Genomic DNA, 13,834 nt, shown 5'->3' on the forward strand with positions numbered 1-13,834 from the left:
TATCAACGTAATTTTTGGTTTAGACAACTCTAAAGGTTTTCTTAATATTTTCGTTTTTTATTCAAAATAAAAAAACAACCGTTTCCACTTACCTTAGTATGACACCATAGTCTTTGATGACAATCTCTTCACGGCGCATGCGCAGTATAGTGCGTATACGTCAATCTCACGACATTTCCGCAAGTACACAAACAAGGAAGAGTCGTTCGGTCGATGTTTGGTAGTTCACCAAAATGAGTGCAATAAAGTCCTGCGGGATTTTGATGAGTTTCTGCTGCATACTTACGAGCACATATGCATCTTCCGACGTCTTCGACGGTGTTCTGGGAAACACGGTGTCTTGCCATAAAACATGTCAGATGACTTACAGTTTGCACACTTATCCACGGGTGAGTACGAGACATACTACCTGTTTGGATTGGTTTACTAACTAAGAAACGCTATTGAGACTTGTAGACAGTCGTTAGGTTATGTTATATGACTTTGTGAATTGTAGAGTTAAAACAAAAACAATGAGGAAAGCGAAATTTGCCGCGTTTCTTTATTTGGCCTATTTGTTTTTGTGATAGGAGGAGGCGCTGTACGCCTGTCAGAGAGGGTGTCGTCTGTTCTCCATCTGTCAGTTTGTGGGTGACAGCAAAGACCTCAACGATACCAAAGCTGAATGCGAGTCAGGTAATTTTATTATCAAGTACCGTCTGTCTGAATCCTTCCTGCATTCGCCTATCTCTGTGTTTGTTATGCAACCGGTTGTTTGTGTTTGACTTCCTGCAGCCTGTCGTGAAGCCTACACCCAGTCAGATGAGCAGTACGCCTGCAATCTAGGATGCCAGAGTCAACAGCCATTTGCAGAACAAAGAATGGAGCAGGTGTGAAGAACATTTGAATAATTGCTTTGCATGTTTACATCTTTCAGTCATCAATTCTACATGAATTTCACCAGTGCTCGCTGTATGTGTGTTCATTTGTTTTGGTGGGAAGTTGTTGACGATGATGCCCAGAATCCATCTCCTGTACCCGCTGACTTTGGTGAGGGGTTTCTGGGAAGACATGATGAGCCAAGCTCACAGCTTCATCACCTCATCCTGGACATTTTACCTCCAGGCGGATGATGGCAAAGTGGTCATTTTCCAGGTAATCTTGTGATAAACCCTTTTTATTCATGTAATATATTTATAAAGAGATTCTGGGTCTATAAGGCATACCATTTAGGCATATCTTAATTTCTAATTTACATTTTAAGATGTTTTTATTTAACTTTTGAATTGACGTTTAGTGAATATAAATTAATTTAGTTGCACATAATGCCTCCACTTTTACTTTTAGGCCAAAGCCCTCAATCGTGTTAGCTTTTTGGGTACCTCTGGTACAAAGTAAGCAGTCAAGCTTATTTCTAAGTGCCATTGATCCAGTTTTTGTCTTTCTCTTATTTCTAGTCTGAGCCGCAAGTTCAGTTTTTCCCTCAGTTTGAATTCCAGAGAGACGAGACTGAGGAGTCACAGAGCACTTGTGAGCACTTCACACACACACATAATATTTTCCTCTATAATTATTAAAGAAGTTCACTTGCTGAAACAAAAAAATTGTGACAATTTACTCACCCCTATGTCGTCCAAGATGTTCATGTCTATCTTTCTTTAGTCGCAAAGAAATCACATTTTTTTGAGGTAAACGTTCCAGGAATTTTCTCCGTATGGTGGACTTCTATGGTGGCCAATGGATTAAAGGTCCAAAATTGCAGCTTCAAAGGGCTGTACATGATTGCAGATGAGCAATAAGGGTCTTATTTAGTGAAATGATCTGTCATGTTCTAAAAAAAATTTTTAGTTTTTTGTTTGTAGTTCAGTTTAAAAAGATAGGCTTTAAAATTGTCACATCATTTTATCATTTTTGTAAAATGGTATTAAACTTATTTTGGACGTTTGATTTGTAAACACTGGGTTGGTTACTCCACCTACATCACGTGTAATCTTTCCAGCATGGTCAGACTAGTGCATTTGTGGTTAAAAAGTTGACATTTTGGTTGTTTAAAAAAAAAAAAAAAAACGACGGGGGTGAGTAAATTCTCAGGAAATTTGTATTCTGGAAGTGAACTCTTTTTTTAGCAAGATTTAGAAAGTGTCTGTCTTCCAATGACTGTTCAACATGTCTTTAGACTTTAGTAATCAAAATATCATATTTTAAAGTCACAACATAATGGAAGTAGCAGCAGATCTTCTGCATTGTGTTGTACACCTAAGTGACATTTTTCAAACAAGAAAAATGTAGAGCAAGGAATTAGTCTGGTCAATTGTTGAAAGGATGTACTTATATGCAAAATTAAGGTTGATTGTAGGGATGGGTTGGGATTTAGGTCAATGAAATTACGATGTATGTCACAGAAAGAAGTTTGTCATTTCACAGGAAGACCCAGTTAAGGCATCTTGTTTAAAAATTATAAGCTAAAAAAACCACTATTTTTTATTTGCATTTTTATTTAATAGATAGCTATTAAACTAAGTGAAAATAGTATTTTCTTAATTATATGCAATTTACACTAAATGCAAATAGCGGTAAATTCTATTAAATGGCTAAAACCGGCCTAAGCTGGTTGACTGGTTTTAGCTGGTCATATCTGGTCAGCGGACTGGTTGTAGAGGGGTTTTGACCACTTCTTTATCTGGACCAGCTAAAACCAGCTACTTCAGGCTTCAACCAACTTGGGCTGGTTTTATCTGTTTTTTAGCTGGTATTTTCTGTGCAAAAAGTGTGAATAATAGTTAGATGTTTTATTCACAGCAGAAACAGTAAAATATTTAAAAAAATTCACTATTCAAATAACTGATTTCTATTTAAATATATTTTAAAATGTAATTTATTCCCGTGATCAAAGCTAAATTTTTAGCATCATTTCTCTAGTCTTCAGTGTCACACGATTAAAAACTAGAAGTAGTGTATAATGTTAACACAAAGTTCACATTGGGAAATGTATTTAGCGAGGATGATTTAAATTGATCAAAAGTGATAAAACATTTATAATGTTACAAAACATTTTTTATTAAAATAAATGCTGTTCTTCTGTTCCTCTTTTATATTTACCAAAAACCGGGAAAAAAAATCTATTCAGCTGTTTTAAACATAATAATTATAAATGGTTTTTGAGCAGCAGATCAAAATATTAGTATGATTTCTGATGGATCATGTGACTGGGGAAATGAAGCTAAAAATTCAGCTTTGAAATCACAGGAATAAATTACATTTAAAATGCATTCGAATAGAAAACAGTAATTTTAAATGGTAAAAGAATTTCAGAATTTAACTGTTTTTGCTATACTTTGAATCAAATAAATGCAGGCTTGGTGAGCAGAAGAGACTTGTATAAAAAAACATTAAAAATCTTACTGATCAAAAACTTTTGACTGGTAGTGTACATTATCCCCCGGTTTCACAGACAAGGCTTAAGCCTAGTCCTAGACTAAAATGTAGGTCTGAGCTGTTTTAACTGAAAGAAACTTCCATTGACCGATCTTAAAATGTGTCAGTGCCTTTGTTTTATCTCAAAATGCACATCAGTAATGTTTTTTTCTAAGCACGTTTCTAAAAATTACTTAAATGTCTTAATTAAATTATGGCCTAATCCTGGCTTAGTCTAAGCCCTGTTTGTGAAACTGGACCTACAAGTTTAGCAAAAGTCAGATTCGAACTCAGTTCCATAGTCTCAAAAGTCATTACTATGCATTTTACTACCTACACCACGGAGCCTGTTATTTATAAAGCGTCTTTTGTACTTTTGCCTAGGACATCTACACAGTAGTGGGCAGAGTTAGTGTAAATAGCCTCTGCCAACAAGGCACCTAGTGCAAATAGACTCCGATTTTTATTTCATGATGACTTTAAATGTGAGCATGTAATATATGCAACACTATTAGCACCATCAAAGAGTCTACTTCTTGTGGCAGACCAATATAATAGCATTTGCTTAACTAATTGACCAGTTTTTTACACCAGGAGTATCTTTCATTTTCAGAAAGTTGTGTTTTGCTGCTGCTAGTGGAACAGAAATGACTTTAGTTTTAAGATTTGATTTTATGAAGTCTGTAAATATGTTATAACAGTCATGATTGGCCAGCAAAGCTGACTCAACCGTGTCACTTTTCACAGTAGTTTCAAGATCTCCTTGTGTTTGTTTAATAGTTGTAGATCAGGAAATGAAAGGCCCTGTTTATAAAGACTATCCAAGAAGCTTCATGCAGGAGAGAGACAGAGACATGTTCATCGATAGAAGCAACTCTGAGGACGATTACAACCTCTTCAGCTGTCTCTCAAGGTTGGTCGCATCTTGATCTCTAATGATTTGTTGTGGTCTGTTGACCTTGTTGAATATGAAGCAACGTGATCTTTTGTATTTGTAGGAACCCGTGGCTGCCTGGCTGGATCCTAACCACTACTCTGGTTCTGTCTGTCTTGGTTCTGATCTGGATTTGTTGTGCCACGGTGTCCACTGCTGTTGACCAGTATGTCCCTGCTGAGGTAAAGCACTTCACATTCACTCAACTTCATGTTTTTTAGCCAATTATTAGTTAGTTGGTTATGTTTAACTAACTCATCCACATGTTCTCCTCCTTTTAACAGAAGCTAAGCATATATGGGGATATGGAGTACGTGAAGGAGCAGAAATTGACTCCGTATCTGCAGTCCTCTTTGGTGATCATCAGATCTCCAGGGGTGGAGGAGCAGGAAGCCGGACCCCTTCCGTCAAAAGTCAATCTGGATCAGTCTAACATCTAAACAGTCTAACATCCAAAGAAATGAATAGATATTTTGGGTTTTCTCTTTCAAAGTTGTGATAATTGCTTTGACTATGGGTTTCTAGTTTCTCCTTTTTAAATTTTGAGAAGCGTGGACTGTGGGGAATATATTCTGTTAATATTTTGGCACTTTAAAGGCATTACCTGTCAGAATGAAAGCTCTGTAGGATCTCAGTTTTACTGTTTACTGCCCATTTGTAGAGATGAAGTCTTTTCGCTTCCCTTATTTGTTTTTGAGTGTTCTTGGTGTGATCAATAACAGCTTGTGATTTGAGGTACAACGTGTGTTGCACAAATGAAACCATAACATTTTGATTTATGCTTTAGTACGAGATATCTCTGCTGCAGTGGGTGAACATTTTTTGAACTGCCATAGAGAGAGTCATAAAATCAATAATATTGGCATTGTAAATGAAGAAATTTTGCAAGTTCTCAGATTTGTCATCTTGATATTGTTAATAAACAAACCTACTAAAAAGTTTTCTGTCCTTGTTTTTCCCTTCTAGATAAAGATGATATTTTGTCTGTTGCAGGGTCAGAAATGAACTTTTCCATTAAGGGGCAATATTTGCTCCTGGAACTGATTTCCGAGGGCTTTTTTTTTTTTTTTTTTTTTTTTACATTCGTGAGGGTGAATGTTGAAAAAGTATTTACCCAATTAAATACTGCCAACTCTCACGCAATCGATACTTTTCTCATGAATTTAGGGGCGGAGCGGGGGGTGGCTAATTGGGCTTAAGCCCCGAATGTTTTGTCAAAAGCCCCGAATCTTTCCAAGTACTGCTCACTGCAGAGCCAAATGGCCTCCAGCTCCACCTCTCTTGATGTCCAGCTCCACCTCTGAGTGAACAAATGGGTGGAGTTAAGGTTAGGGATAGGGTAGGGGTAGGGTTAGGGTGTGGTTAGGTGTCTATCTCCACCCATTACCTCCAGCAAGGGGGAGCTGGAGCTGCAGCTCCTCCCATATGGCTCTGCAGCGAGCACCCTCTCAATCTTTTAGGTTTTTAGCGCAATTTTCCACCGGACAAAATTGCGATTGTTAACTCATGATTTCTGTTCTGTCTGTGCGCACCAATCTTGCACTTCTATCTACTCCTCAACCAGACCACCTAGAGACTTCGGGTTTTCGGCATTATGTTAAGGAAGGTCTAATCTCGGGAACGCACAAAAAAAATCCAGGAAAACATTTACTATCTCTTAGTGTTGTGATCCCATGACGTGAGAAAATTGCGCTAAAACACTCACTGAGTTTTTATTACTTGTTTAAAATAACTTCAACTTTGTTTTATTTCCTCTTGTAGGCTCTACTGGGTGAATTTTTTTGTTTGTTTTTGTTTTTTTACTGAGTACCCTAACTATCATCATTTTCCCAGATAGTGTATAGATTTTTAGGCATTCTATTATCTCAAACAGCCTGAAAAATAGTGCATTTAGCTGACGTAATTGGGAAAAAATCTACACGGGGGAGCATGCCCCCGGACCCCCCTAAGGTTTGGGCTAAGCCCCGAATGTTTACATCGTCTGGCTCCGCCCAGACACACATCCATTTCTCACGCAGTCAAAAGCACCCTCAGTTAAAACTGTAATAATAAGATTTTTGCAAAACAGATTTGGTAAAAGCTCCAGTGTGAATTTGTGTTTGCGCTCTGGAAATGGCACAAAGACAAAAGCTGCGTTCGAAATCGCATACTGCTTCAGTAGGTACTACATTTTCAATTTTGAACGTACTTCCCGATCCCGAACGTTAAAAAAGTACGTCTTTATCAGTGGTTTTCAATCCTGGCCCTGTGGGACCCCTGCTCTGCACATTTTGCATACCTCCCATATTTACACACGTGATTGAGATCATCAGCTCATTAGGAGAGAGATCCACAAACTGAATTAACAAGTTGATGATTTCAATCAGGTGAGTTAAATAAGGGAGACATGCAAAATGTGCAGAGCAGGGGGGGGGGGATGGGGAGTTAGGACAATTCTAAGGGCCCACGCCCTTTAGGGGCCCCCAGAGATCTGCTTTGGTGTGGTAGGGGGGGCCCAACTTCATATTTTGTCATAGGGCCCAAAATTGCGAGCGGCGCCCGTAGCGCTGATCAATATAGCCAATCACAGACATATCTGTTGATACTGAAATCCTGTGATTGGCCATTGCGTTCAGGTTAGTGTGAATTCACTCACCTCTAAATGCTGGATTTTCCCCCTGTACACTTGCCAGTTCTCTCACTGTAAATAAGCGGTTCATTTATTATAAAGGAATTTTGTGAGACTGCGGTGAACTGAAGTGACACCTTTTTAGTGCTTATCAAGGATAATAATATTTTACAAACTATATTTAGATTTTCTAAATATACTAGTGTGAGTGTAATTCAGACTGAGACACCATATCACAACTAAAAAGGGGATTGAGTCCCCTTTAATCGTCAAGAACAAGTCAATTCACTGTAGCTTTCTTCTTTGTTTAGTTTGCAATCTGAACCTGCATTTGAGCTCTTAATTTTGAACTCTCAAAGTGCACCAGATAGATGAATTTAACTGTAAAATGTACAAAATGTTCTTACAGGGAGGTGGGTCGGGGAATACTCACTTCAAGGTGAACTCAAAAGTTGGCAGCCCTAATGACAGTTAAATGAATAAGGAATAGTATAACTTTTCAAACGGAGAGAGTTAGAAATGTGAAACAGAAAAGGAGAGTAAGATGTATTAATTTTCTCTGGACAGAAACAGTGATTTAAATACTGCTTTATTAATGTTAAAATTGTTAATCATTGATTAACTAACAATAAATAAGTTATTTTAATTGACTTGCATTTCAGAAGTAATGTTATTTTAGTTACAACAGTTATTGATATAATTAACTATTAGTCTTTGGTATACATCTTTGGTTTTGTGTTGCTAAAGGGGTGTTTGAGCCTTACTAATGGGTCTGTGGGTGAACTTGAGGCAAAAAAAACATTGGGAAACATTGAATTATGGGATGTCTGGTGTCACTTTTTATGTACTAATATCACTGACATCTGTTTGCACTACCATTTGTCCTGTTTTATAACAGGGCAGGAACACTTCATGACATTTGCCCAAATTTTTACTCCAATTTGCAATTTGAATGAGTCACTGCTAGCTGCCAAAATTCAAAAGCATAAATTACATTCGAGTTGTCCATCCAGTCAGAGGATCATGTTTGATCTTTTGAGCCAATTTTAGAACACATATTGTTCTCATTTGTCAGACATTTTCTAGCACTGAGGCATGCATTTCTGCCTAAGTATGTTGTGTTTGCATTAAAGGATTAGTTCACTTTCAGAATAAAATTTTCCTGATAGTTTACTCACCCCTATGTCATCCAAGATGTTCATGTCTTTCTTTCTTTAGTTAAAAAAAAAGAAATTAAGGTTTTTAAGGAAAACATTACAGGATTTTACCATATAGTGGACTTCAATGGTGCCCAAATGGGTTGCGAAGAAAGTAAAAAAAATGTTAAACTGTTGAATGATTCTCAAGTTGGAGAAAATGAGATGGAAATTTTCACTTTTTGAGACAAAGTACACAAATGAAGAACTAATCAAGTGTGGCTCTTTCATCGTAATTACGCAATGTGCGAACACGCATGTGAATCACAGAACTAGTGCAAGAAGAGCATTTGTGGTTATAAAGTATATAGTTTTTTTTTTTTTTTTAGTTGTTTCGCTAGATAAGACCCTTATTCCTCGTCTGGGATCGTGTAGAGCCCTTTGAAGCTGCACTGAAACTGCGATTTGGACCTTCAACCCACTGAACTCTGGAATGTTTTCCTCAAAAACCTTAATTACTTTTTAACTGATTAAGGAAAGACATGAACATCTTGGATAACATGGGGGTGAGTAATTATCAGGAGGTGAACTTCTCCTTTAAGTGTCATTCTTTCTTCATCTGATCCAGCCTGAAGTGAATTATTTAATGATAAATAAAACTGGCATGTTTGCCAGTGCATTTGTTGGAAACAATAGACTAGAGTACAAAAATGAAAAAATAAGCTGTTTTTAATTATGAAGAATCCAAACTAAAAGCATTTTCAGTATCACGTTCCTCACAGAGGAATGCACTGCGAAGATGTCACATGTTTGTGTCCGCTCAATAACTATTTAACAGATCCAAGTCCTCTGCAGACAGAGTTGACAGAGACTGGCGCTTTGACAGAGGAGCTGAACTTTGCTCTTCCTTTGTTGATAGTCTCCTCTTCTTGCCCTTCTGTACAGCTGCCACTGTTGATGAATGTGTGTTGTGCTCTGCTGTTGAAGTCGTGCCGCAGAGATCAACCCTATAAAAGTGAATCGGCATAACTTTGTCTTCCTTTGTGGCGTCACTAGTCCCAGACAAGGAGTTTAATGTCTCTTGGACGAACTTTTCTCTTCCATCTAAACAACAAAATTAAAATAAATAATGAAAATTTAGATTATTTTAACAATTACAACTATAAAAAAATAGTAATACAGTCAAACCAAAAATTATTCAGACACCAGATGTAATTTTTGATGTTTTTTTACTAGTGGGACAAGACACTATAGTTCATTTATGTAAGTGAGGATAGCAAAATAAAGTAAACTGTAATATATTATACCCAAAATTTGTTCATACAGTGGACAACCAGTAAAACTGATAAAAAATTTGGGACCAAAAATTATTCAAACACTTTGGCCTGACCATGTTTTGCTTAAGAGTTTTTTCTTTAATTGCTAATGCAACCTTTTTACCCCACAGACTGAACAAAATTAAGCATTGCTTGGTAATTGGTCAACAAAGTATTGATCGTTGTGTAAAGATTTTTTTGGTAGATTGAAATCCATTACATACCTTTCTATCAAAGTTATCTGACATTATCAAGATGAATTTGTTCTGACACACTCTTGAGTTCTTGTCATATTTTATTTTCATTTTCTAAACTATAACGAAATAAACTGTGATGATGTGAGAAATGTTGAAGGTGTCTGAATAAATTTTGGTTTGACTGCATGATGTTTTGTGATAAAGTAGATAAAATGAATAAACTCACAGAAACGGAGAGCATTTGTTCTTGGTTTGTAGTCTTTCTTTGGTACTTCTGAAGCTGTTATTTCCCATTGGTTTATTACCTAAATAAAAATGGAATAGTGAAAGAATTTTATTCAGTACAAAACCTTTACAACAGCAACTAAAACCATATATGTTACCTGTTCAGCCCAGCCTTCTGTTTTACAATCACAGTGTCCAAACTCCTTCAAAGATGTTTCTGATAAGACCAATCTCATCTTTTTTCTAAAGAATCCTTTCAAAGACATATTCACCTGAAAGAGAAAAAAACTATAGCAGGCTATACAAAGTTATTGATATTCATTGATATCTTTTTAATTGTGTTACCATCACATTTGTTCCAGATATGTCCAGTTTCTGTAGCGTTTTAAAGCAGGTTAAATATCCGAGACCTTTCTCAGTGATGGGATTCTCTGTTAAGAAATAAATAAAAGGACAAGAGTGTATATTACCATGCGCTGCTTAATATTAATCAAATGTCTTGTATCTATCATTTTAATGCATCCTTTCTGAAAAATAAATATATACTTAACTCAAAACTTTCAAACAGTAGTTTAGCTGACTATACAAATCCATAAACTTACCAGAGAGTCCTAAAACCTGCAGGTTTTCTAGACCTTTCTTCATCACCCTCACTGGTGCAGTCAGTCTCTGCAGACCTGCATCAGAAAGGCAGTTTGCATCTATGAAAAGCTTCACAAGTCTACAGAGAAAAAGGGAAATATGGGGAGAAAAAAGAAAGTGACTTCGCTTTTTATCAATGCAAAACAAATTGTACACTCAATAAATCATCTAAAAGGCTCATTTTATTTATGTACTTTTTTTAAAAATACAGAATTATGTGTCCATACCTAGCCAGGGCTTCAGAGGTTATGTATTTAAAAATCTCATGGTTGTCACCTAATCTACATCCATAAAGGTCCAGGCACTCCAGACCCTGAAACTGTCTGATTTCCTCCAACCTTTCAGATATCAAAAGGTACCTGACAAAGCAAAAACACTGATGTAAGTGCTCTAGTTACTAAATTATACCGGGTATAAAGTAGAGGTCGACCGATGTATCAGTTTTGCCGATTAATCGGCACCGATAGTTGATTGGCCGACCTATCGGTTATCGGCAAAAATCCTTGCCGATAGTTTTTCCGGGTTGCGTTCTTTGCTGAAGAGGCTCACGCTCCGCTCCGCTAGAGTATGAGAGGTTAAGCCCCAGACCAATGTTTAATGTCAGAATTGTTACCATAAATTTGTATTGATTTATATCCAGCTGGTGATATTTTTAGCCAGCAAAGTTGCAGATTTAAAGACTTGATGTGAGAAAGCAAACTGTGTTCATTCAGCCGACAGAATCCTGCCGAGTCACAGCGCCATAGTTTTACATTACAGATCTGTCCCAAATCATTGTTAATGTCCATAAAGACTTGACCCTGGGCTGGAAGATTGAGTATTGTGCATTTAAGCTAAATATTTTTTTTATTTCTGTAGCTCTAATAATGTCTGTATGCTTCATATAAAGCTATAATTTATGTTTTAGCCTTTTCGTCAGGCAGCGGAAGCATGGTAGTTACGCACTATATTTTACAATGCCATTTTCCTGTTCTTATTTTATTTTAATAACTGATCAACAAAAATATCTATTAAAAATTAAGATAAAAATTATACAAAACGAAATTCGTTTAAGAAGGGATTTTCCACAAATAAAAACGTATGAAGTGGTCAAAAATTGTGTCCGACCCTCTCAAATTCTCCCGGCGTATTGCCGTCCAATTCATACCACGTCCTTTATGACATTTACAAATTACACAAACTTCTTTCGTAACTAACATATTAAACTGAAACAAAACAAATAATATTTAAACAGAAATGTATAACAGAAAATAAATTGTTTCTGAAATGGCTGCAATTAACGATATAGATCGCACTTTCTCTTTCCGTTTGATCTGTTCTTTAATCTAACCTTTGCCGCTTTTTTATCATTCTTGAAGTAAACATTTGCCCGTTTGGTGATTAAATAAACTGTTTTAGATTTCTGCTTGAACTACACAACGTGTCCTGTGTGTGTTTGATACCGGAAGTTATCCGTTAACGCAGCGCTGCACTTTTGTCCGGTTTCATTAAGGGTGGGTAAAAAAAAAAGGATTCTCCGATGCATCGCATACCTCTCTTCAATGAGCTTGTGTTTTCCCCGCATATGGCATGTGCGCGCGCTAGAGACGCGGCGGGCTTCATTGCACAGGATTTGCACTGTGAGCTACATGTGCATTGTTTGACAGTGTGAACTTTCAACCGCAGTTTTTTACTTTTACATGTGCCTTCATTTTTGAGTCGACAGACTTTCACTTGTGCTTTGGGTTTGTTTGTCCTAAAAAGCTCGATTGCGGATGCGATTAAATGCACTTGCATTATCGAATACTTTAATACGAAACTGATGTACAGTACACACTGTCAGTTATGTTTTTAGAGCAGGACAAAACATTTGATAAATCGAAATAGATCTGTGCATTCGTTTTAATGCAGCCTGTTAAAGGAGCTACTGTCTACGATCTCATCAGTAATAATCAAATGATAAAGAAAAAAGAACACTTATTTTAAATAAGTAATTGTTTAAAAAAGTAGCCTGCTTATATAATGGAAAAATCTATTTGATATAAAATGTAAATGAAAATGTAGCCATGTGCAGTAATATTGAAAACTGAGAATGTGACGCATGGTTATATTTAGTTGATATTGAAAATCGTAATTAAATTGAATTTTAATTTTAAGATGGCAGTAGGCCTACTGACATACAGAGATTCCAAATATAAACAAAAGGCATAAAACCTGCAATTTTACATATTGTTAAAATGTAAAGATCCACACCCCTTTAAAATGAGCCCATTAACATCAACTAAGATTGATGAAAGCTGTAGAATAGAAGTGTTGTTCCTTGTTAGAGTCTGTTAATTTCAACATTTACTGTAATATTGTTACATTTTGAAGTTTATTTTGTTAACATTAATGAACTATGAAATAACTTTAATGATCAATATATAATTAATATTAATATTTTTTTTTTATTTACAAAGTATGGTTTAGTATTTTTTTTAAATAGTAGAGCACTATTTTAGTTGCCGTTCACTATCCATTTTCAAAAACTATCGGTTAATTAATCGGTATCGGCCAGTATGTTCCAACCTAGCTATCGGTATCGGTAAAAACCAATATCGGTCGACCTCTAGTATAAAGGCAGTTTGAACGTCTGCTAATATAAGGTTGTGTCTCACCTGTTTCTCAAACACAGGGATCTCAGCACTAGTTCTCCATAGGCCTCACAGAAGACCTGCAGTGCTCTGGGTGCAGTATGAGGCTCGGTGAATTTGTGTCTCTCCTCAGCGGCCGAGAACAACTTATCAGCCATTTGCTCAGGAAAACCGACCAGTGAGTCCACATGCTCAATATGATCAGCTATGAACTGTAAAGATATGTCAAATAAGGACTTCACCGTGTACCGCAGACTTCCCTCTTTGTTGTAGGTGAATATGAAGTGGTCTCTTCTCTTTGTGTGGCTCGCAGATGGTAAAGTGTCAATGCAGAGTTGAAAGGAGAAGTCTCTGGTGAAAAGTCTGTGCTGCGGAGCATCATTCCTGTCTGCGCTGACATACCGCAGTTCTCCTTTCTCCCTGACATACACAGCTCCACAGTCCTCACTTACATACATCCTTACCAGCTCTAGAGTCCAAAATATTCGGTTGTCGTTTTAAAATCAAGAGTATATTGACGGAAATAGCGAGAAGTTTGTAAAATGGAGAATGATTTAAAAACGACGGGCTCTTGAAGTAACATCTCTCCACTATGGCGAGTTTCACCGATATTCCAAAATAAAAGTCTTTACTGAAATCTTTACACTAAAATGTATTTAAACGCGCGTACACTTCGCAGATAACTACATGGTTTTAAAACATTTTAAAAATAACTTTTACCTATGCTGTATCCTATGACCCGTTTTTCCTCCATATTTCTATTTCACCATA

The 13,834-nt window shown here is 36.6% G+C and overlaps 2 protein-coding genes across 2 annotated transcripts; one reads left to right on the top strand and one right to left on the bottom strand.

The window, feature by feature from the left end:
- Window positions 1-174: 174 nt before the first annotated feature.
- Window positions 175-5,269, top strand: tmem59 (transmembrane protein 59). Its single transcript, XM_073848961.1, has 8 exons — window positions 175-389; window positions 570-675; window positions 775-869; window positions 982-1,134; window positions 1,437-1,509; window positions 4,174-4,306; window positions 4,392-4,509; window positions 4,612-5,269. Exons 1-8 carry the CDS (start codon window positions 234-236, stop codon window positions 4,765-4,767), a joined length of 990 nt encoding a protein of 329 aa, XP_073705062.1. The 5' UTR covers window positions 175-233; the 3' UTR covers window positions 4,768-5,269.
- A 3,513-nt stretch (window positions 5,270-8,782) lies between these two features.
- Window positions 8,783-13,655, bottom strand: lrrc42 (leucine rich repeat containing 42). Its single transcript, XM_073849612.1, has 7 exons — window positions 13,088-13,655; window positions 10,679-10,810; window positions 10,412-10,530; window positions 10,155-10,240; window positions 9,968-10,081; window positions 9,811-9,889; window positions 8,783-9,175 (listed from the first exon to the last, which is right to left on the bottom strand). Exons 1-7 carry the CDS (start codon window positions 13,519-13,521, stop codon window positions 8,892-8,894), a joined length of 1,248 nt encoding a protein of 415 aa, XP_073705713.1. The 5' UTR covers window positions 13,522-13,655; the 3' UTR covers window positions 8,783-8,891.
- Window positions 13,656-13,834: the final 179 nt, after the last annotated feature.

Source organism: Garra rufa, chromosome 10 (assembly GCF_049309525.1).
Source record: "Garra rufa chromosome 10, GarRuf1.0, whole genome shotgun sequence".
Lineage (NCBI taxonomy): Eukaryota > Metazoa > Chordata > Actinopteri > Cypriniformes > Cyprinidae > Garra > Garra rufa.